Source organism: Charadrius vociferus, unplaced genomic scaffold (genome assembly GCF_000708025.1).
Source record: "Charadrius vociferus isolate BGI_N301 unplaced genomic scaffold, ASM70802v2 scaffold19, whole genome shotgun sequence".
Taxonomy (NCBI): Eukaryota; Metazoa; Chordata; class Aves; order Charadriiformes; family Charadriidae; genus Charadrius; species Charadrius vociferus.
Genome location: NW_009650173.1, coordinates 620,526 through 645,521, shown reverse-complemented (window position 1 = coordinate 645,521; position 24,996 = coordinate 620,526). Strand labels below are relative to the sequence as shown.

The 24,996-nt window shown below is 37.9% G+C and overlaps 1 protein-coding gene across 1 annotated transcript in view; it reads left to right on the top strand.

Moving 5' to 3' along the window:
- Nucleotides 1–24,996, top strand: part of GALNT18 (polypeptide N-acetylgalactosaminyltransferase 18) — a 240,562-nt gene that overhangs the window by 69,826 nt on the left and 145,740 nt on the right. Inside the window, exons 3-4 of the mRNA XM_009892647.1 lie at nt 326–346; nt 23,442–23,451. Of these exons, the coding sequence (XP_009890949.1) occupies nt 326–346; nt 23,442–23,451 (31 nt within the window). The remainder of the gene's footprint in view (nt 1–325; nt 347–23,441; nt 23,452–24,996) is intronic.

Sequence of the window (24,996 nt, the reverse complement as noted above, 5' to 3'; positions counted from 1 at the left end):
TGCTTAACAAAAAAAACGTGCTTAATTGCAGAAACACAAGGGACAAAGTACTGTTTTTCATGCGAAAATATTGTAGTATGTCAGCATGTTGGCACTGGTAGTGAATAAGTTATTTAAAATATACATCCCAGAAATAGAAAATAGGCTAAGATATGGTATTTCAGACTGGGAACCTATCTTGGATGGTCAAAAAAGGGCACAAAATGATACTGTGTAGTTAGAATTTTGGACTGTAATGAGCAGGGCAACAAAGCTGGTGAGTGGTTTGGAGGATAGGTCTTATGAGGAACGACTGAGGGAACTGGGGTTGTTTAGCCTGGAGAAGAGGAGGCTGAGGGGAGACCTTGTCACTCTCTACAACTACCTGAAAGAAGGTTGTAGAGAGGTGGGGGCTGACCTCTTCTCCCTAGTGACAAGTGATAGGACGAGAGGAAATGGATTCAAGTTATGTCAGGGAAGGTCTAGATCGGATATTTGGAAAATTTTTTTCACTGAAAGGGTTATTAAACATTGGAATAGGCTGCCCAGGGAGGTGGTGGATTTGCCATCCCTGGAGGCCTTTAAAAAAAGGGTAGATGGGGACGTGGTTTAGAAGTGTTTTTTGCAGGTTAGATTAATGGTTGGACTTGATGATCTTAAAGGTCCCTTCCAACCTCAACAATTCTATGATTCTAAGTGAATAAAAAATGACTGTGGACTCTTTCTGTAGGCAGCTGTTAAGCGAGTAAGTTTTTTACCACTTCAAAATTTTTGACTAGCAAAACAGCACACTATAGTAATAAGAGTTGCAATGTCCACCTTATGCATGAATGAATGTATAGATATGTTTTAAAGGTATGTCTGAGGCTGGTGTTGCACTGTCCTCATTAATGATCTTTCAAAGCTAAGTGAAAGCATCATTACAGAGGTTAAATCATTCTCTAAACAGCACAAAGGTAAGAAGAAGGAGTTTTCAGTTTAGGAGGTTTTGTGTTGGTGATGGATTTAAAAGGCTGCTTTGTAAAGAGAGCACCAAACTGTTTAAGTTCTTGGGTATGGTTTTGAAATCTCTGTAGACTTAAAAGCCCTTTTCTACTGTGTCTGACTGCTTTCCAAGCTAGCATAAATACCTTTTCATAACCAACCTTGCTGAAACACGAGGCTTAAAGTTACTTGTGGAATTAATTCTGTAATATTTGTATAGTGTATTACTGCTCTTAAGAAAGAAAATAATAACTAGGGAAAGTGGCCCAAATCTATCTCTTGTGAAAACCTTTTATTTTGCAAAATGAAAGATGCAAGTAGCTTTTGATTGTTTTGTGGGTTTTTTTTTCTTCTTTGTTTGGTTTTGGTTTTTTTAGATCCCTTCTGTAAAGTGAGAGCGCTCCATGTCCTCCACTGCCTTTGGTTGAAGTATAGCACCAGCAATTTATATGGCTGACTTTTGACCCATCCTTAGTCTGTTGAGATGTGAAGTATTTTAAGTGGAACTAATGATGTGCCCGGTAACATGGCCACAAAATAGCACATGAAGGGAATGTTAGTGACCCACCTTGCAAAGCAACTGCAATTTAACCAGGTTGGGACAAAGCATGGAGAGGACCCAAAGCTGGTCATTGCTTATGACCCCCCCCCAATCTCCGTCTCTTGCACTAAATGTACACAGAGATTCTGAAATATGAAACATGCTACATGTAACCGCTAATAGCATCAAGCTATTAACCAGGGAGAAGGATGTTTTTTTACCTTGGATCTTAGCTGTTGTATTTAATTGAGATTTAGGGGATTGATCAGGATAGTGTCTGACGTCCCATACACGCACATGAGGTTAGTCAGGGAATATGCTTCTTGGGAAATTGAATTAATTGCCTTACAGATAACAATATCTCTGATTTTGCAAAGTAATTTAGCCCTTCTTTTTAACTGTGATTTATCAATGGGATTTAACCCACAAATTAGGCATTCCTTTTTTTTTAACTAGCATACTCTTTGGGCTGTGTTTGAGAAATATTGAGAAAAAAGTAAATTTGAAAGTATGGTAATGTAGGTCACTATTTAATTAAACCATTTCAAAGTTTATATTGAAATGAATAGAAGAGAAGTTGTATTTAAGAACGTACTCCATTTTGATGAGAATAGGTACTCTGTTATTCTTGTTTTGGATGGCATAGAAATGTATTGCTGCTTAATAGGAAATGCAAAACTTGGAATATTTATGCTATGACTCAAATCCCCTGTGTTTTCAGTGAATGAAACCTGGGCAGATTTCCTGAACAACTTCAAGAGGGACATATTAAGCCTTGTTGAAAGAAATGATGTTTGTAAATGTTGAAATTGTGAAATGCCCTGGGAGTAGATGCCTGCAATTTGTGTTGTTTTCTTTCAAGTAAAAAATTGCCATTGAAATACAATAATTGCACATTTTTAATTATAGAGTTAGTCCTGTATTTTAGCTAATACTGCAAATACTTTCTAATGGGCTTAGTGCGTATAATTCAATCTCCTCAGGCAGAATTAAATGACAGCACATGGTGCTAAAGAGTTACAGCAAGGTGTAAAAAATCTCTGGGATGAGGCTTTGGTGTTTGTGCATCCGAGGCACTTAAAGCTGATCATAAGAGTTATACACACTTGATATTGTATCCAGATATCAGTAATGACATTGTAAGACTAAGGCCTTAATCTGTTAGTGTAGTGACTTTCATGCCGCAAGAGCTTTATCTTGATGTGAGTTTTCAGAACGTATTAATTAATTTGAACCTTGTAACTCCATTAATTTTAAGTCTTTAAACTGAGGTCTAGGAAAAGCTCGAAGGGATTATATGCTACTGGAGAGAGAGTGGCTTTGCAGTGTTGTGAAGTATCTTACTGTGTTACCTCCTATTCTGATAGCATAATGCTAATGTCTTCGGTATTTCAGAGAGGTTTAGTTATCAGGTGCATGTAGTCATAGTTTTAATGTGGTCTGTGAAGTGTGGATTCCTTTTGGTTCTGCTGTGTTGGTTCCAGAACAAGGTGATGCATTGAGAGATGCTGCAGAATGGATTGAATTGTCAGGCCCCCTGTCTGCAGGATTTTCTTGGTTTGGTTTGTTTTCCTTTTCTGAAACAAAATTATCTCAAACCGTGTGGTTTGTGCTGGTTCTCATTCCTGGTGGATCTCGTTATCAGATTTCAAACCAGCCTGTAACTGGGAAAGCATTCTACATGTTTGATGCATCCAAGAATAAATAAAAATAAAATCACATTTTGCTTCTTCACTCCCTCTCCCCAACAGGTAGGTTTTCATTCTGAAGGTAATTGATCCATTCAGGAGTAGCTGGAGTGAAAATTGTTTTGGAAGGAAGGAGAACAGAAGTTTTCAAAATAGCACAGGCAGAGATGTAGTGTTTTTACAAATACTACTGTAAAATGAGTATAACAAATACCATGAAGATTTTTTTCTATATGATAGCGGCACACATTCTCAGTAAATACCAGGAAGGAGAGCATTGCCAGATGAAGCTATTATGCTGAAGTTCACAGTAGGCATTTGCTTAGGTTAGGCTTTAATTATGGAGAGACTTTCGGTTGTGAAGTTCCTTTTCAATTTTTACTAGATGTATTTATGTAGATGGAATAATCCTGTCTTCTTGAAATAGAATTATTAAAAAATACTGTGTTAATAATGCAAATTCATCATGTTTTTTAATTTAAGAATCTTGAAGTGCAAATGTCTTTAATTAAAAGAAGGGCAAACTCTGTGTAGAGCACTTAGTTTGCAAAGAATTCAGCATCAGAATTTAGTACTGCTCTTGAGTGCAGTTATCTGGGAGTGAAATGTGTGAAAACAATTGAATACAAACACAACACATTTTTATGGAGAAGTCAGACAATTTAAGAAAACTGGAAATCTTTTAATTATTTTTTTTGCAAAACCTTTCATTAAAATTTGTAAGTGCTTAACTAAACAAAATCTTAATTGAAAGCGTCAGAAGTGATCCGTGGCTGCATTACAATTTTCTTGTTCGTGCATCGTTTCCTTTACCATTTAGTTGGATAAAAACCACTCTTTATCTGACCTACTTGGTTTGGGCAAAAAACGTTCACCCCCTGGTTTCTTTGTGCTCTTTAAGGAGAGAAATTAGTATAGGCCTGGATTGAAAAACATGAGTTTATTGGCTATTTTTTGTCTAAACCAAAATCAGTGTTCTGAACAGGTGGCCACAGGACAGTTCCATGGGTGCAAAAGACTTCATTCCATGTGTACTCTTTTTATGCATGAGTCTGATTTATTAATAAAACATCTTCCTCAAAAGGTGAGAGAAAGGTGTTTTAACTCCTCTAGTAATGGCCTTTTTAAATCCAGATGACTAGTAAAATGGCTGATCCTTAACTTGCATAGATAGAGATAGCAATCTAATCAACCATTATTGTTTCTAATTAATATTATCCAGTATATCTCACTATTCTCACATAGATTTTTGTGTACAGCTTAAACATTTCTCAAGAAAAATGTTAATTGATACGTATTTTGATGAGCGTGCTACTCACTTCATGAATTTATGAAGTCAGTTATAAAACTCACTTTGAATAAATACCTATGAAACCTTTTTACTGTACTACACCTTAAGTCATTTACTACTTACTTAGACAGAGTAGGTTCTCAGCAGGCTCTCTGTGTAGTTTTGCAGAATGGGATGGAATGATTCTGCTTTATGCCAGCTAAGAATCAAAACACATAGCAGTGCAGCAGTCCCACGCTTCAAAGAGGCGAGTTTTTTCCTGAGGAGTCCCAGCCTCTGAGAGCACTGACAGAAACAGACCTTGACTCCCGCTAGGCTTGTGCAGAAGCAGTATGTTGAAATATAAGAAGCTCTTAAATAATCCAGTTTATTGAATAAATTCTTGGGGCTTTCCAGACCTTGATGCCTTCCTCTGAGTCATGGATATATCTTATAAATCTCTTGCGGCCTATGTGGCAACACCAGGACAAACTTGTTTTTAGCAATTTCTAATGGCATAAAAGTTTTTGTGTGCTTTGGAAGCTGTCAGGCAAGTTTGCCCTGTGCTGACCTGAGCTACTTCGCTCTATAATGGTTAAAATTAGGGCTGAGGAGTTCTTCGAGGTGTCAGCAGGCAAGACGAGCCCTCATAACTCAGGAGAGGAGATTTATCTGTTGTATCCTCATCCTGCTCTGCTTATCAAAATGTTTTCAAAGACTCATTCAACGTAAGAATACTTTAAAGGGAAATCGCCTGAGTCTTGGCCCCAAATAGTCTTCCTCAGGGCACTGTAAGATTCATGTCTTTTGAAGTTGACAGTTCTATCAATTTACATCTTCTATTTTACAGTTGCTTTATATTTTGAAGAAGAAAATTCATGATCGTTTTTCACAGAAAAAAAATATCTGGTTGTCTGCAGCAAGAGATAAAGAATGAGTTTTGAAAATTATAATAATGGGAAACTAGGCTAGCAGGAAAGTTTCCACTATGCTATTTTGCTGGCAAGTGTGGAGGTTGAAGGTTTGAACCTGAATGAAACAGGCATGAATTCCAACCCTTTTAACCCTAGTGGTTCATCAGGTGTCTGTTCTCACAAATAAATGTAATTATTGTGTTCTCAATATGTAGTTTCATGAAAATACTGTTAAGGCTTAATAGAAGGGAAAAAATCCAGTTTTTGTTGATGGCTGATAAATGCCATGCCTTTGTTTCTGAAGCAATCCTACATTGTCCACAGAAATGGTCCCGTGACAAGCATATTCCTTAACTGTAAGCTCTACTGAGAAATGAATGCTAACTATAGTAAACACTAGACCCAGGTCTCTTTGCATATTGTGACTCTTAAAACAAATGTCATCTGGTCTAAAAATAAATCCTAGTTGGAACATGGGATCCAAGGAACTTGGATCCTACAAAAAAATGAATATGGAAAAGCATTATATAGTTGGATCTCTTTCAGATGGAGGTTGGTGAGTGCAGAAAAAATGAAAACTCAGCTCAGTAATTTCACATTCTGGCATGAAGATGCATGCAATGAAGTCCCTGGGTTATAAAGAGTTTGGCACGTAGAGTTCCATGAAGAAACTGATAGTTATCTCTCTGCCTAAAAGCAAAAAATCTTTCATGTATAAACCAAGCTTAAACTGGGAATTGAAGTATGTTACAGGAATATAAACTGTTTTTTTATGACTGTTTTTAATGGCACTTAATGGAAAGCTGTTCATACAAATCAAATAGCACACTTGTGTGTGTGACGCCCCCCCTTGCAGCTTTTTGGCTGTGCGTCTATCTTTTCTCATGGAGACAAAGAAAGGTTTACTGACGTACCACCTCTGAAAGTGACGGCCTTGGGATTTCCAAAAGAAAATCTATTCATGAAAGTCCTTCAGTGGGCCGCTATTCAGGAAGGACGTGAGAGTTCCCTTTGAAAACAAGAGGTGTGTTACAGTTGCATCCTTAAAAGGTTATTACTAAACTTGTTTTTAGAACCATGGAATGTCGTATGCAGATAGGCATAAAAGCAAGTCGCTGTTGGCTTAAGTTTGAATGCAAGCATACCCAAGTGACATATAAATTCAGTAAGATGTACTTTGCTTGGAAATCTATCTTATTTATGCTGTCAGTTCAACTTCTTAGGAGGTGATGAGTTGTGCTGAATGCCTCTCCTCCCGCCTCCTGTGAAAGCATTAATCTGCAGGAACTTGAAGATGTCTTCTCGTGACTCCCAGTGCTGACAGTTTTCTGTGTTACATGGTAGGAGTCGCTGCAGGCAGGTCACACAGATTAATGTAATCTGTGCTGATCCGAAACACCACAGCACATACTGCAGATTAGTTCCTCATTTGGTGATTACAGCTGACCTCTTTTTCGGACATGCCTTTACACTTTACCTTAGGAAGAATGTAAGGCACAACCAAGCATCGTATTAATTACCCTCTTTAATACCTGTCATGCTTTGACCTGTTGGCACAGCCTCACTAAGAAAGTACAGTACTGAGATTCAAAAGGATGTCTTGTGCAAAACTGGAAAGAGATCATGTGATACTCCGCTTATTTTGCTTTGTTACTAAGGCTCTCATCAATGAACACCTCACTGTTATGAATAGTTAATACCTTCCCTTTCACTAAAGTGCAGAGTAACAGAAATACAATTAAATTATAACTCAATACTGTAACAAAACACACTAATAACTCTCCCATGCAAGATAAAGTGAAAGCAATGAGGTTTTATTTAGCCTCTTTCAGGCCAGTACACAAGACCAGAATGTTTCTCATGCAACGCTCGTCATCCACAAACTAAATGCATATAACAAATCAGTTTCAAGCATTTAGAGACTTAATTCAGAAAAATAACAATGGGGCTTGCATTTCTCTGGACAGATCTTCTCCTGATGAAAATACGGTTCTGGGACTTCAGCTACAGCTTTTGCATATCTGACTCCTGATGTCAAAATTGTTGATTACTGAGCAGAAGCAGATCAAGCTTCTATTCCCAATTTTCTTTTTACTTTGTTACTGTTTTAAAATGTCTAATCACACATACTTCACAGGATCAGAATTTGCTGCAAGGATTTTGGTTGATAAGTTGCATTCCATAGTTACCTGCTTCTGAAAGTGTCAGTGTGTTATATAATATATGCATTGTGTAATTAGCACTGCATTGTATAGCACATAATACATTGTATAATGTATGCATTGTGTAATGAATATAAAGCTAATCATATGAAGGTTTTTCTAGTCTGTTGCCTTGTCTCTGGCAGAAGCAAATACATATGGAGGAAAAAAAAAATGTGTTAAGTGGTGGTTTCCCTGCAATATTCTTCTGGCTTTCAGCAATTTGTACTTCAGGGAATTGCCCAGGTGGATACCACACACAGTAAAAATAACCACTCAGCAAACTGAAAGTATCTGTTTTGCTTGTGAATTCATGTATACTATTTGTCTAAACCAGCCTGTGATAATGACCTGTATGACATAGGTTACACTCTTCCAGTACTGACACAGTTAAGTGGGCACTAAAGTAGCAATAAATAGGTAAAGCAGACACACCTGCTTCTGTGTAGAATGACCCCACAGGGCAATGTTATCGTACTTTCATTGTATACTTTATATCACATGGAATATTTAATCATCATCATGAAGAATCTTAAGCTCACACCTGTTAATTTCTTCAAAATTACAGAGAGAAAAAAGGAAAGGCAGTTTGAAAGATTTCTCGTCCTTGCCAGATTTTGAGTTTTAATTTTGAAATACATATAAATAAGCTTTACTGTAGACTAACTGTCATACTGCACCAAGTACTAGTAAGTGTATTTGCATGTGACATGCCTACTAGCCATTACAGTACCTTATGATCTTTCTCAAATGGAGTTAGATGGAGGGCAGAAATATAGTTATGTGAAAAGGAATCAGAATATCACCTAGAAGAGAAAAAAGTATGGATTTCACCATTAAGTTTGATGAATAAGTATTCTGAGAAATGTTTTTATTCTGTTTATAAGAATCTTAGGATCATAGCATGTCTCAAGTTGGAAGGGACCCATAAGGATCATTGAGTCTGACTCCCTGCTCCTCGCAGGACTTCCTAAAAGTAAATTATATGACTAAGAGCGTTGTCCAGATGCTACTTGGATTCTGATGGGCTTGCTGCTGTGACCACTTTCCTGGGGAGCCTGTTCCAATGATCGATGAGCCTCTCAGTGAAGAACCTCTTCCTAATGTCCAAGCTGAACTTCCCCTGACGCAACTTCATTCTTTTTCTGCATGTGCTATCGCTGGTCACCAGCGATATCAGAGATATCAACACCTCCTCCTCTGCTGCTCCCCTTGAGGAAGTTGTAGAGTGCGATGAGGTCACCCCTCGGCCTTCTCTTCTCCAAACTGAACAAACCAAGTGACCTCAGCCACTGCTTGTAAGTCTTGCCCTCAAGACCTTTCACCATCTTGCCCTCCTCTGGACACACTGTAATAGTCTGATGTCCTTATATTGAAGAGCCCTAAACTGTGTGCAGTACTCGAGGTGGGACAACACCACTGCAGTGTAAAGTGGGACAATCGCCTCCCTTGACCAGCTAGCAATGCTGTGCTTGATGCACCCCAGGACAAGGTTGGCCTTTTTGGCTGCCAGGGCACACTGTTGAGCCATATTCAACTTGCCATCAACCCAACCCCTCAGATCTCTTTCTGCAGAGCTGCTCTCCAGACTCTCGTCCCCCAGTTTGCACGTATAAGCAGGATTATCCCATCCCAGGTGGAGAATCCTGCACATGTTCTTGTTAAACTTCATATGATTGGTGATGTCCAGCTTTCTAGTCTATCCTCATCTCTCCTGTGAGGCCTCTCTACCCTCGAGGGAGTCCACAGCTCCTCCTAGTTTAGTGTCATCGGCAAACTTACTTCATGTACATTTGATTCCTGCATCTGTATCACATATAAAAATGTTCAAGAGCACTGGCCCTAATATTGAGCCCTAAATTCCATCGTTTCTATTGTCTTATCTCAGTACTCATGAAATTTAAATAGCAGTTTCTGATCTGTAATCCCAACACTGCTGATGTCTCGCTCCCCCATCATTCCGGGTGAATGGACAGTCACAAAAAGAGAGCTTTACAGAGACCTCAGGCTGCTTAAATAGATATTCCCAATTCCTTGCAGAAAATGAAAACAAAGCAAAACTTCATATTTGTTGTTTAAAATTAGGCAGACTCATTCCATTGGATCACTGCAGCAATAAACAAAGGAAAATGTACTATTTCAATCTTTTCAACTGGTAATATCAATTACCTGCTGAGGTTATGGGTATAGAAAATGAAGTAATTATGTTTTCATTTTGGTTTAGTTCTAGAGTTTTCCTTCTGTTTCAACTCACAAATACTTTTCTCTTGCTTTTTAATTTTATCTGGAAAATTGTCAAGGAAAATCTAAAAGTTTAATTTATGTTGCTAGGGGTTTATTCCAATATTGTCTCTTTTCAAATATGAGAGAATGCTCTCCCTTTTTGTTTTGAAAGCTCTGGCCTAGACATTTTGGGAGGAGGAGAAGAGAGGAAAAAAAGATGCAACATGAGAGAAGAAAAAACACGAATGAAATAAGTATTTGGTTTTGCATAGGAATAAAAGCTATAGAAAAGAAAGTAACTTATGAAAATAGCTGTCTTTCCAGAAATAGCTACTTTATCACAGAAGAATTTTAAAATCAGTTCCCCTCTTGTTCAATAGATACTTTCAGCTTAATCCATGTGAGCGTATCTGTAGTGTTCATACTGACTGAAAGAAAATGAACATTTTTTGGTCTGATTTTTAAAAACTACTTTCTATTCTGATTTTCTGAGGTTACAAATCCTTTTCAAACAAAACAGTTGTATATCAGAAGAACTTAATGCAGACATTTGATTCACTTGAACATTCACTACAAGTTTCTTCCTTCTCTCCAATCTTGGTAGCTAGGATTTAAGGTCCACGTAGTTCCTGTGATACAGGACAGTCTGTATAAGTTTCTGCAATGACAGTGAAATTCCATTAGTTCTTTCCCAGCTGCTGGTCTCTAGAAGATTAATTTTGGTTCTGTCTGGAGAGATTCTATTAGACTGCAGACGATGGGTTTGGTATATAACCCTGTGCAATTGAATTTTGCTTTGGTAAAACAGTGTATCAGATGAGAGAGAATCACTTGTGATCATGGTTATGGCTGCAAGATTGAAATACTGCCCTACCGTTAAGAAGACTGTACTTATTGTGGCTCTGAATAATGGCAACATGGTCTAGATTAATTTCTTTGATCATACAACTGTGAAGTTGCTGGAAGAAAAAGAGTATGTGCATTCATAAAGCTGAAAAGCTGTTATATCAAGCCAGTCAATAAGGGAAGCAATGGGGCCGCCTGAATTGCAATGCATTTCTCGAGGCTGAAATAAAGCCAACATTGAATGGAGCCTTATATTTCAGGGTGCTGGTTCTCAGTTGGACTGCAAGCTGCAATTCAAAATTTGCCTGAGGAGCCTAGCTTTGTAGGGCATGACTGCGAGAATAAGTTCAGTTCATTCTGCATTGAAGTGTCATCAGGATGTTAGCTGGTAATTCAGAGCATCCAAAGATGCTACGTAAATTCAGTGGTTGCCCCGCCTGGTGGGTTTTTATTTTCAGAGAACTTAAGCATTCACATCTTGCGTTGTGCTCAGTACTCAACACATCCAAAGAATTTTTCCCTTACTTGTCAATGGGATTTGCATCCAGTCATTCCTTTTGATTCAGTGCAATGATGTTCAGATCAGGGACTTTCTGACATCTGCCAACTTTTAGTAAGACAAAGGACTAAAACAGTACAAATCTAATACAAATTTTGAACAAAGTCATCCGTGGAACTACATAATCTTTAGAACTGTATTACAGAGAAAGAATAAGCCTGTAGTGGTATGCCTAGATGAATGTTTGTATAACTTCCAAGGAAGAGTATGTATTTCAAATTATATAATTAATACATTCTGCATTGCATATGCAGAGTCTGATGCTAACACCAGTTGGCAGGTGCTGGCCTGCCACCAAGTAGTAAGCTGAAAATTTGCAAATTGCTTTTCCATTACTGCTGTTATATGTGAGAGGTCATGATTTAATTTGAGCCAGAGGATGTGGCATTAGTGTGACTGAGAAATATATGACATCCAAGTCTTAAGAATCATAGCCATTTTGCGTATCTTGTTCTATTTATTTCTTTAGCAGTTGGTTGCATTTGTGAAAAGTAGACACATTTGGCTAATAAAAAGGATAATTTTCTTTAAGCTTCATTACCTTGAAAAATCCATAAAATAGGTAAGTTGGATCTTTAAAATAACATACATAAAAGTACAGAGCATTGCTGCTTCTCCTGGGTAATAGGAAAGATGCTGCTGTTTAACAGAATTCCTAAATTAATTTAGGCTACTCACACATACCCTGTAGCAGTGTTTTCAATCCTTTGGAAAGTATGTAATCATTTCAAAATTAAGACAGTATCAAATCTGATATGGTGGGATGAGATTTTTTTGTGTTGTGCTAAAATTTACACAAATTCTGCTTTGGGTCCTTGGAAATTTTGAGATTAGAAGAAAAGCAGGCTCTGAACAAGAGTTTTGTGAAACTGCTGTGATTTGCCTTTTGTAATTATCTCATAAAGTTAGATAGTTCCCTCTCTTCAAGCAATTATAACTTAATTTCTTTATATTAATTTTGATTCTTATTCAGAGAGTTTTATCTCTTTGTTACATACTCTAGCTGTAATTTAGCTTTTAAAGCATTGCTGATTAAGAAAAGATTTATTTCACTGAGTTGAATGTTATTTTAAAATGGATATAAAGGTATCTGCTAGCATGCTTCCCGCTTAATTTTTTTCACTGTATGGGTAGACCTATGCAGAAGTCAATTTTTTTCATTACCAGAAGCTTTCAGGGATTGCAGAAATTTTCATTTAATGACTTTCAAGAGTTTTGCTGTTTATCAGTGAAAAGGAGTTTGTGAAAGGTTGATTCTTCAGGTAGTAACCAACCAGTAGTCATGGTGGTCATAAGGGATGCGATTTTGAAACTCTGATACTTCTTTTTTTCTTCTTTCAGTTTAGGGTTTTTTGGGGGGCTTGATGAAAATTTAGCTTCTAGAGCTCAGAAATCGTTCTTGATGGAGTATCATGACTGAATATATTTCAGCAACAGTTCTAGTTCTTTCTGGTGACTCATTATTGTCTTACAACAAATTTTTTTTTTTTAATTTTCTGATAGGCTGTACTTACAGGTAAAATATATTTGTTAGGCTGCTTTAAGTATTTAAAGAAAAAAGAAACTCGATAGGTGCAGCTTTCACTTCAGGAATATTAATGGTTTACTTTTTTTGTCGACAAAACAGTCTTTGTGTTTCATGTTCATATGTTCATATTTTGGATTAACTTAAGTTTGTGTGTGATAATTAGAATCAAATTCATCAAGGACTTGGCATTTAGAAAAGGAAAACTGTAGCAAAATATACGTAGCCTGGAAGATTTGATTCATTTATGTAGTCCTTAGGGAAGATAGTAAAAATCAGAAAAATCAGTCCAAACTGTATAGTCTGTAACAATTTATAACATTAAAAAAGAGACAAATTCCGTATTCCCATGCGGAGTCTGCCTTGGAAACTGGATGCGCAATATGAAATTCAGCACTTGACTATGATCCTGTAGAGTGCATCAAAATTGAGTTAAAATGAAATCTGAACAGCCTAGGTGCGTAGCAGAAACTCCAGTGCTAGACTTATGTAGGGAAGCTTTTTGATGACTTTGAATATACTCAGTAATTTACTATTTTGATAAAATGTTGGATTTCAGCATTAAGAAAGCTACTTGAATGATAGAAAGATGAATCAGTAAAATAAGTAGTGTTGTTATCTGAGGAGTGTCAGTAAACATCCATTTGTATGCTTTGTCTCCGTTATTAGCATGCTTCAAAGTAAAAATCTAGCACAATGCCTTTGTTATGTGTACTGACAAAAAAGAATCCATGTGAGATTTTTTAATGAAAAATTATTTTGTCTTGCTGAAAGAGGTATCTATAGATTATTTTTTTTTATAAAATGAAATGAAAGTTAATTAAAATTAATACTTCACTTTAATAATAGTATGCCATCATACTAGTTTGGTATGTTCTCTTGTGTTTTAGGGTCAGTTCTGTCTTAAAAAATGAACAAAGTGCTGGCATTTTATTGTGTCTTTTGCTACTTGTTTAAAGTTGTGTAATGGTAGATGTTTCTGAATGAATCGTGCAATGACCACTGTTTTTCTAATGTATCTACTCCAGAATAAAGGCATATTGTGTAGAAACCTAGAGAAAAATCTTAAGGCATGGAGTACGCATATGACTATGAATAACAAAAAGTGCAAGGTGAAATTTTGTATTGTCTCCAGATTTGGTGTCCCTTGCGCAATACTTTTAGTACCGCTATCAAAAATACATTAGTAAAGGCTTAGATAGCCTTTAATGTTGCGTTCTACGTCTTGGGCCAGGCGTTTACTTGCTCGCATTGGTTGGATTGTAGTGCTATGAAATGGCCTGGTATTTTGTTGCTTTATATCCAAAGCAGCCATTTGAATTTGTGAAGCGGGTGTAAAAGGCCAGCAGACTAGTATTCTTCAGTCACGGCCACTCATGGTGCAAATCAGGTGCAAAGCTAAAATCAGGTGTGATATCTTTGGTCTTGCCAAGATAATGTATGAGCCACTAACAGAATGTGTTCTCACCTTAAAGACAGTCCATCCTTTTGTTTTAATCAAGAAAGTTGTGTTAATTATAAAATAGTTACTGGCACCAATATTTTATTGAACGATAATTTTGCTATCTATACCACTGTAAAGTAGGGGTACAGAGCCAGGTAGGTATGTGATTTATACTGCGTTGCACGGTGGGGATGACTGTTACAAATAGTGCAGGACAATGTGATTATTAGTACAGGACAGAATTACTACAAATAGAGCAGGCCCCACAACTTTCAGGTTGTTTTTACTGTAAAGTGCTATTTCTGGCTGAAAATTTGAGAAGGGTTGATTTCATGAATTTACATGTAGTTGTGGCGTGACAACTTATTTGGTCACAGTAGCATTTTTTTTCTGTAAGAGAGTTGTGTAAATCATAATCATATTCCTTGTATATTACACAGATGATATCTATATTTTCAGTGTTGCTAAACGCAGTGATAATACAATTGTGTTTGTAAGGAGGTTATGAGATAGAATAGAGTGCAATGAAAGAATGCATCTGAAGCAGCAACACAAAGGCGGCGAAACGTCCGGTGAATCTGCCTCTGGGCCTGCTGGGGCAAAAATAATTTTAAATGTAAACAGTACTGAGTGCTTGCCATGGAAGAGGGTAGGCTGGGACAGGTAGAAGGCTCGTCATCCCAGCAAGTAATTGGGTCTCTTGAACACCTTCCCACAATGACTGCTACGTGGGCTAGGGTTAGGTTATGAGCCCTCTCCTGGGGGACATTTTGAAATGGCTTTAGCTGTGTATGAAGAACCGCTTGTCCTACTGCACCATAAATAACAAAGGACCAGGCAGAAAAGCAGTGTGTTCTTGCCAAATGTTTTGTGAACTGCACAGGTATTGACAAAAACGAGATGGAGACTGGCAGAGAGAAAAAGGCTGGAATATTCTTGATCTTGTGGCACAGGATGCCCTCAGTGTTGTCCTGAGGTAAGAGGTACGGCTAAAGAGAGACTGGGCGAGAGCAGAGACAGCAAGGTACTGCTGCGGTGGGAGCAGGGAAGCATGATGCAATTATGGCGACGTACTACAGTTGGGAACCTTTATATGAAGGGAATCTGGCATGGGTAAATGAATAAATAGTTAAGATGACAACTTACCAGAATGCAAACCTTCTCTGTTACATTCATGCTCTCGTTTCAGAAAATAAATTACAGAGTCTCTCGGAGGAGGAAAGTGACTGCTTCACATCTCAGTAATGGCATGTCAGTGCTGTGTGCTGTACTAAAAGCTAAAAATGGCTTCTGGAGGGAGTATGGTTGAATTCAATTTCTTTACAATCTAGAGTCAAATTTGGTGTTAAAGTGTAAGCGTGTTGTATGCCAAAATGAAATATTATGATTAATAAGTATAGCATTATCGATAAGTATAGCATTATCAAATCTAAGCATTTTTAAGTCAAATACCTGAATCGCAAGATTGACCGAAAAAGGTATGATTTAAAAAAACTGAGTTTCCATGATGCATTTTAATTTGTGAGCTCTCTCTGTTACACATTCTAGGACTTGCAGATTTACTCTGCAGTCAGAGTGCTAGAAATTTTCTTTTCTTTAGGAAAGCTGCAGTTGTCATGAATTTAGGTGTTCATGGCTAAAAGAAACATTACTAAGGAATAGAAAGCTCGCAATAAAACAAGAGTTGGTTTTCCTACATATCATACATCGCATGTGTATGAAGCACTGCATATGCTTCGTTTCTGACTTGGAATGGAAACTAACCCCAAGGAATTCATCGGCTGTCACATTTCACTCTTCATTCACTGTCATCCTCTATGTGAAGGGGTCACATCATCTGTAGTCTTAGTGGGAATTAGCCTGTTTCTGGTGCTGGAGCTGTGCCCATTTCCACCAGCTGAGAATCTAGAAGTGTGGTTTTCCGGTTCATATCTGACAAAGAAGATGAAAGGTTGAAGCTTCTGTAAAACAAGCTATTGGTTCAGAATCAGCAGCAGAACATCTATTAAAGTCTTTATTAAAAAGAAGCCTCCACATTGTTTAATCCAAGTAACTGAAGAGTTACGATCCCTTCTCCTGTGTCATCCAATAATGATTGGGCACTATGATATGGTATCCAGCACATTTGGCTCTGCAGGCTGTCAACAAACTTCTGTCGCTCCTAATCGCTCACCACCACGCACATCTTTGAGGAAGCTGACTCCTTGTCCTCCTCTGATTACACACTTGGCCTTTTTTTTGAAGTACCATTTTCTTTCTTTTTGGAGCTTTCTTTTGGTCATTGTTCTAGGCCAGGAGATGCCAGGCTTGACAGCGTTAACCTCTGCTCTCTGGTTTGCCACCCCTTTTCCAAATACTAAACCTGTGTAGGAAGTAATCCCTGAGCTGCTCCCCTTGGTGAACCTCTCCTGGGCTCGTGTTCCATTCCACCATGGCTCTCTGTAAACTGATGAGAACCCTCCTGCTTTGTGCTCTGTGAGGTACAGTAAACCGCTTCTACCACCATTAAGTCAGCTGACCTTTTGTATATCAGTCTTAACAAAGGGTATCCATTGAGATGGGATGGTTTCACAACCCTCTGAAGGGGACAGCCCCTCTGTTTCAGGCACTTCAAGCTTCTCTGAAAATCCACTGTAGGTCAAATTAACTGGATGTAACTATTTTTTGACATCTAGAAGAAAATGAAGAAACGTTGAAGGGGAATTGCCTCTGTGGCTTAATCCTGTCGACAGTTATCAATAACTTAATTAGGTGTTGAATAAAAAGTCTTCTGGAATCATTTGTGTGCTCTCAGTTTAAGCGAGTCGAATAAATTCCTTTTTTTGTCATCTCTCAGTGAATTCAAAGTGCTTAGCTCTGAGTCCTGCTACAACCCCCTGTGTAGAGCTCTGCTTGAGGGAGTTCTGCTGCCAGTTGAAAGTCATCTTAACATTTCCCCTGGGGTAAAAGGATTCTGAGTTGGAGTGTAAAAGTCCTCTGTCTCAGAACCCTCCTAGCCATTATGCGTTGATGCTCTGCCTTCCCCACCTCACAGGTTTGCTTCTGTGCAGGAATTCTCACCTGAGAAGTTATTATGTCACCCCATTTTGAGAGAGACAGCCATCAATCAGCAGCATCCCCTGACCCTTCCCCAGGGTCACCAGAAACTTGCACCAGAAGATCTAGCCGGGAGAGCTGTCAGTCATCTTCACTCAGTTTGCAATGACTATTTTGAGGGAAGCTACAAACTACAGCTGAATGGAATGGCATGCGATTTGATTTTGTGTGTTGAGAGAAAAACAACTGTGAAATTTTGTGAAAGATGCTTAGGACAGGGTTTTTTTTTTCCACCCTTTCTTCTTGATTCATCTTGCCAGCGGGAAGGAGTGTATGCAAGTGGCTTGCATGAAAATGAAGTGCTAGATACAGAACCAACTCCTGGTCCCTGGAAAACCTCAACAAGTATCAAAAGAAAAGGAGAAGCCTAAGTTTAACTGTAAGGCAGAGGTCCACAGAAGGGCTGCAGGTTTGTTGAGTGTTAAATGTCAGTACCAATGTAATAAAGATGGTACACAGTAGGTGATGAATGCTTTTCTGAAGAAGAACCATTTTCAGTAAGTTGTCAACCTGTCTGGAGTTTTGAATTGTTATTAAAAAACAAACAAACAAAAAAAAAAAACCACCCCAAAAGACCAGTGGGAGAGAGAATGGAAGCACCGTCCGAGCTGCTCAGCTTCCAGAGGCATTTCTGCAACCTTAGTCCTATGTCCGTTACTATGGAGCGGTGATATGTTTTGATGATCATCTCATTTGGGAAGGCGTGTATCTGTCGTATTTCACGGGTGTTTCTTTTCTTGACAAGAGAAGCCTAGATAAAGCACAGCTGGAGTAGAATACAGGGTTTTCTATACTGTGGTCTTTATTAAGCAAAACTGCCTTGTTTGAAGTGTGCTCAAAGCACTACTGCCACGATACAGTCTAAAAAGAACACAGCTGAAAATTCTGTGTGTACTCCTGGGGATGGGAGTTAGTTTCTTCTCAAGGGTTATGCTTTAGATACTGAAAAGGTTTTTTTAAAAGTGTATATAATAACTAGGAAGGTATTTTAAGAAGTGAGGATGGGGAGTACACAGTCGTGGTGTGAGTAGGATTGGAATCCGACTTCGGTCTTTCGACCACCACTGTGCTATCTCCATGAGGCTGACCGTGCTATCTCCATGAGGCTGACCTAGTATAGATTTTCAGTGTTCTACGACCTAGCTCAGCATTCGCTGGTCGAGGTAGGGGAATTTGCAACAGGATGGAGCTGACAGATGCTATGGCTGGGTGATGGTCAATATTAGAGGAATCCATTTGGAGAAAGGCTTGCTGAGATGAGGCTGTCCATTACCATCTGTGGCTGTCAAGAAGCAGAGCCAGAGTTTCTGTTCCTGGCGGGCAAGGAATCTGATTGAGGTTATTCTTCAGGGTGTGAAATCAAAAAACCACTGTATAATTTATAACCTCCTCTGCTCACAACTCGCTTTCCATTTTGTAAACTCTCTGGGCTGATGGTAGTCTGTCTTGAGTTTTTTGTTATTCCATTTCATCTTCTGCAAATTGCAGATGACAATGCTTTAAAACAAACCCAGCATTTAGAAAAATGTATAAATATGCTTGGCTAGAGATTTGATTTCCAAGTATGAATGGAGCTCTTGGATTTTTCTTAGAAGATGCTATGTTTTGATTTGACAGTCTTGCAGAGTCCAACAGATTGAGAAGAGAGCTGTTAGGTAGGTACAGCTGCATTATGCTTGAGGCTCTTTCATTTCAGTTGCTGTATCTCATTTACTCTTTCAGAATTTCTTCTTTATTTCTGGTCCCAGGTTAGTTTTTCAACATAAATATCAGGAGCAAGAAAAGCTAAATGAGAAAAATCCTTCTTCTAGACCATGTTAAAGATATTTATTTAAAGGGTTTAAATTTACTGCCTTATCAATATCAATGCCATGTGCTAATTATTAGTCAGTTCAGCAGTGACTGCAGACTTCATTTTTGGAAGGCTTTGTCTACCGCTTGAGGCTGAAGACATTTCTGTGTTTTGTTCACTTACAGTATGTGAATCACGTGCCAAACATATCTGTAGTTTCAGAAAATTTTGAACAGAAGACGTCTTTTCTTTACCTGATAGGTGATATTTTACCACTGAAGAACAATAAGCTCTAAACATTAGAGAAATATAGAACTTTATTAAAAAGGAAAAATAAAGCAATATTTAATGTCATGGAGTGATGAGGTTAATAGCTGTAAAGATGCAAACATTTTGCTGAAGATGAAACTGGGCAGGAAACTGAGGCAACCTGCTGCTATTGCTTGAACTGGAAAAATCAATGTCTTTGTCTGTTTTGCTGTAGGGAATACTGGATGAGGCTGTGTGTTTCCAGCTCCCAGTGGGTGTCATTAGGAGCACAAGTACAGCTGAGCTGTGCAGAGGTAGCTAGCATGTATGTTTGATGAAGAGAAACTAAGAACGTCTGTCCTGATACTTGAGACTGTAAGAGAGTATTGGAATGTTTTGTTCCTTAGAGCATTTGCCAAAATGCATTCCTAATCAAGTCACTGAACAGCGAGGATTTAAAAATGCTATAGTTAATGAGCGAATTCAGCTTTTTGTGTGGAAGTGGAAATGTTTTAGTATAGCACTGAACTTGTATTTATTATTATGGATGGATTGTGGGTTGAAGGATCAAAACTGAATCCAACCCAACAAATTTGACTTACACGAGTTACGCTCATGTCAGTTAGTGTTCTCCTCTGAAAACAAGGTTGCTTGTTAAATCCTTCTGTCAAGACCTGATGCTGTTGTGGTCACTGCTGTTGCTCCCTGCAGGAGGGTTACCTAGCTATCAAAACACCTCAAAATCACTGTGGTATTTGGTTGACCTTCAAGATGCTTTGGAAGGGTTAATAGGTTTTATGTCTGCATCAGCTGCTGCTTCTACCCACCTGCCAAACTGATGTGTATTTGTGGCGCAGTTTCACATGCTGCATGTATCTCGTGGAAGGTAACTTCATTCTGCTGTCATTTTTTCTCAGGTTGTCAGTCTTTTTCAGTTGGCCAGTACCTTCTTGAAAGCTACTTTTTTTTACAGGGGTTGTTTGCTAGCAAGAGTGATGGCTCTGCAAAAATTTAAGCAGATAATAAAATATGAATCATTTCCCATCTTCTTAATCAGTAGAAGTAATAAATTAAAAAAACTTTTTGCAAGTAAGCACAATCGATATCTGGTCCTATAAAATGCTCTTAACACTACTTTTTATTCAGTACTGGGTCTTGTTCAGCACTTCTTGTAGCATTTGGCAGAGTATTTTAATAAGCCGCACTGAGTTTTCAGGATAGTTCTGTCCATGTGTGAAGACAAGACGTTCTGGCAAGTTGGACAGGACTGCTATCCTGCTATCACATTGCACCTGTCCTCGTCCACGTGGTACACTGGAAATTAAGCACCTTTTTTCATGGAAGGAGGAAATGCAGATGGCAGGAATCTGCACAAGAGCTGAAAAAACCCCCAGAGCTGTTTTCTCTGGTGGTTCCTTTAGGGGATACAGTAGCTGCAGAAGACAAAGCCTGAAGGGAAAGAGAAGCCGATGTCTCTCTCTCCCTTAATTTACACACGGAGTCTGGGCTGCTGTCTGATCTAAAATGATTTCTTTAAGCTGGAGTAGTCTGAGGGTCCTTTTGTAATGGGGTCAGAGGATTTATCATTTTCCTGTGTCCTTTTTTTTTGCCACTGGAAATATCCTCTGACCCTTTCCAGATATATTATAGCCACTATGCTTTTGAATGGTGTACAAAGCAAGTACAGATACCAAAATAAGGTCCTGATCCCTTCAGGGAAGAACAGGCACCACTCTGAAGACTGGAAACCTGTCAAGAGGATCAAAGAAAAGAACCATGAGAAAGCCAGCCTAACTGGTGGTATGTGCACCAGAGGAGGTTTTGCAGAGAGCAGTATTTGTGAAGAGATAAGCTTCAGGTGGAGGACAGAAGTTCAGGCAAGAGGGTAAGGAGTTCATAAACAAATATTGTGACTGTGAAGTATATCTGCAAATTGAAGAGTAGGTGGGAGAATGGTGAGATGATGGTTCTGTAGTACATACAGAAGAGTAGGCATCCTGGTAACATATTCAGAGCTGGGGAGAAAAAGGAAGAACTTTTCACTGGAATGTCCAAAGGACAATAAAAGCAGCTTTTCTGCCTTTGGAAGAGAAACTTCTTTGTTTCAAAATCTACAGGAAAGTACCAACATACCTTGTTGTCTAGTGGAGCTTTGCTTACTTATTACCATGTCAAACCTTTAAAATAGTATGAAATTTTTCCCCAATAGGTATCAACTTTCCAAATGTAATGTCCGTCAAGTAAAATTTTCAAGTCAGAATTGGGCTTGACTAATATAAATTAGCAGTAATACTTTCTGGAAAGACTGTTGTGACAAATTGTTTTTGGGATAGTTAATAAATATGATAAAGGTTTTAACTGCATATTGAAAACATCACAGAGCTATAGAGATATTTCCACTGTACGAACATACTTAAAAAGAAGCAAACCATAATTGCAATTGCAGAGTATGTGCTAATTAGTAAAGCGATGTGTCAGCATCATCACCAAGTTGCTTGGTATGGGAGACCATAGTTTCACAAGTTGTTTTATGAGCTCTTAAAAAGAGGCATAAATAGCATCATCAAACTCATGGAAGATGCATTTAATACTTTTTTTTTATAGATCACTTTAAATTTTGCAAGGCACAGAAAAGATAATTGCACTTGAAAACTACTAAAATTAAGTAATCTTTTCCTTTGTATTCTGGCGAGTACTCTGTAAATTTGATAGTCCGATCTTGCAGATGAAATCTCTGGCTTTTGCATTTTTGTATCTCTCCCAGCTATTGACATAAAAGTCATCATCAGTAGTGTGTCACCAGAGAGCATTCTTGACTTAAAAGCTATTTCTTCTGAGTTGCCAGTTAGTTTTACTGGCTAGATTGCCCTCGTTAAGTAATGAGCTTGATAGTGCTAGTGGCTGTTAAGAATGCAAACGGTTTTCCTAACTTGAACACAGAATTCTCAGACCTCATCTAAATTCTCATTCATTAGTTTCTCATTGGCTTTTCTTGAAGGCTTCCATTTATTAAGAGAACAATCTGATATTTAATTTCACAGAAAGAGTAATGAACTTTCTAAAAGTTCTTGCATTTTCATCCAAATAATTCACCCCATCTATGCCGAAGCTAAACACTTGCATGAATATATTTGCTTCAGTGAATTTTAACTGATTAGAAAAATGCTTATATTGTATAAATTGTGGGAATGTTCCAGTTATACCTACCCACTTACTTTTTAAAAATGTAGGTAACAAAACTTTCTTAAATACTAGAATATCATAATGGATTATGATATACCTAATCAGTGAAGCATAAATTAATACGTATTTAAATTGGTATATAACAGATCTCCAATATACGTAGCTTTAAAAACGGAGATTATTTTTTTTGTAGTAATGAAAAAACAGTATTTTCTTGTGGCTCTCATCTGAGGGTTTTTTTTACCAGTGTCTTTGGTTACAGTAGATTCTTTGCTTAGAAGAAGCTCTCTGATACCTTTCTCCCTGATTTCCCCTTTTTCACACATTCATAAGTAGCTGCATTTTAGTGTGGATGGAAACACACATCACCAAGAAACTAACGTTCAGCAAGGCTGTAGGTCATGGCAGTCTGCAAGATGTAGTAAAGGCAACGTGATAGTCACATTTGTCTACATATTACAGAGTCGGACATACGTAGAATTACAAATTGTATTTTTGCAAAGTCACTTTCTATAAGGTAAACATAGGTATTGTCGGTCACTGGAACAGGCTTCCCTGGGAAGTGGTCACGGCACCAAGCCTGTTCAAGGAGCGTCTGCACAATGCCTTTAATCATATGATCTAGTTTTAGGTAGTCCTGCAGGGAACAGGGAGTTCTACTTGATGGTCCTTGTGAGTCCTTTCCAACTTGAGGCATTCTATGAAATAGATTTTAACAAAAAAAATTACTCTAGGACTGCAGTAGGAAAACATATCCAGGTCAATTTTGCATTAAATACTGAGTGTAAAATAATCTGTGAAAAAGGTAAGTCTGAGTATCAAAGAATATTTGTTTGAATGGAAACTGAAGACCCACCATTTTGGTTTTGCTGTTAAGATGAAGACTGGGTTCAGGTTGGCCTTTGTGATAACACGGAAATTGCGGACAGTTGTGGTTTTTTTGTCAGTTACTGAGTCATTGGCTTTCTTGATCTGAGGGTATACATTCGTAGATATGACTTTGTGTAAATATGCATTAATCTTTAATAATAATGCAGACTGGCCTCCCTGACCTTGGAAGGATCCTGAGTTAGCTTGGATTTATTATGGAGAATCAAAAGCCAATACGATGAAATTGCAAACATCCTTGCAGGGCCTTCAGTCCTCCAGAGCTAGTTTTCCACAAAGTAGCATAGAAGAAATAGTTCAGCTTATTACAGTGACTTGTATGGAAGCCATTCTGAGGAAGAAGAGGGGAAAAAATGAGATGGGGTCAGAAAATTCAGCTTGGTTGCCTGCCTGAGGAATCCATATGTGTTTTCATGCTCAATTAACTGTGCTTATACACTTGACTTTGGATAGAGACTGTTTTTATTTAATAAGTAGAGTGCAATTTGGGCAGCATCTGAGATAACAGAAATACTAATGATTTTAGATCCAGATATAGAGCTAGTTCCCTTACAAGGAAAAGCATTCTTTTAAATAATTGAAAAGATGAAAAGAAAAAAAGTCCTAACAGCTTAATGTATATGGTTGTTTTTAAATAATGCACATGGAGTCTAATGTAAAGTATTAGTAAAAGCTGCACAGACCAATTTAGGATGGTTGGAAACATCCACCTGAATGTTTGGTATGCTGGCTGATATGATGCAAGTTTTCTTTCCTGCTGTTGTAATACTATTAATGCTTTTTCCCCCCACTGACCAGCTTGGAAGTTGCTCAGATAGAAGGTGGGAAGAACAGGACTGTAGCAAGTGGATGCTAACAGATTGTGAAATATGATTGTTACCAGCTATTTGAGATTCAGTGGCTGTAATATGATAATGAACTATTAAATTATGCAGATAGAAATCACTGAAAGAGGAATGACATCAAATAGAATTATATGACAAATACGGCAAAATCTCATTCGTCATTCGCCTGTTCTTTTCTAACGGGAAATATCAAATAAGAAATTTGAATTCTATGTTTATAAATGGAAATTCTGTGAAGAAGCTCGCATAAATCCAAACTACTTAATTTTATTTGTCAAGTAAGACTAGAAGATAAACAGCTGATGACGTTAAAAGGTAGACCTTGGAAATCCAGTTAAGCATCGGGAAGATGCGATCATACCTCAGTCAGTCGCAAGTGAAACAAAGTTTTGGATTATACCATAGTTTCCAGCACTATGTTCTTCTGTCAGTATATCTTACTACCAATTGGGAAGATATATTGTATCTTATATTAAGCCTTCTACTCTGAATATACTTTATGTAAAGCTGTTCGTTTAACTGATATTCATGAAAGAATAACTCCTTTTCCTGAAATGTTAAAACAATGTAGGAATTACTGTTCCAGTATCCCTTTATGTTTTATATTCTCCATTAACGACTGTTTCCCTCAAAGGTGTGGTTCAGAAATTAGTACTTATGTAAATTAAAAATTAGCAAGGGCTGAGTTGGTTTCCAATAAGGAGGATCCGAGTAGTCATTGCTGAAAAATCGAGAAGGAACAACGCTGTGGCATGTAGAGTGTACTTTT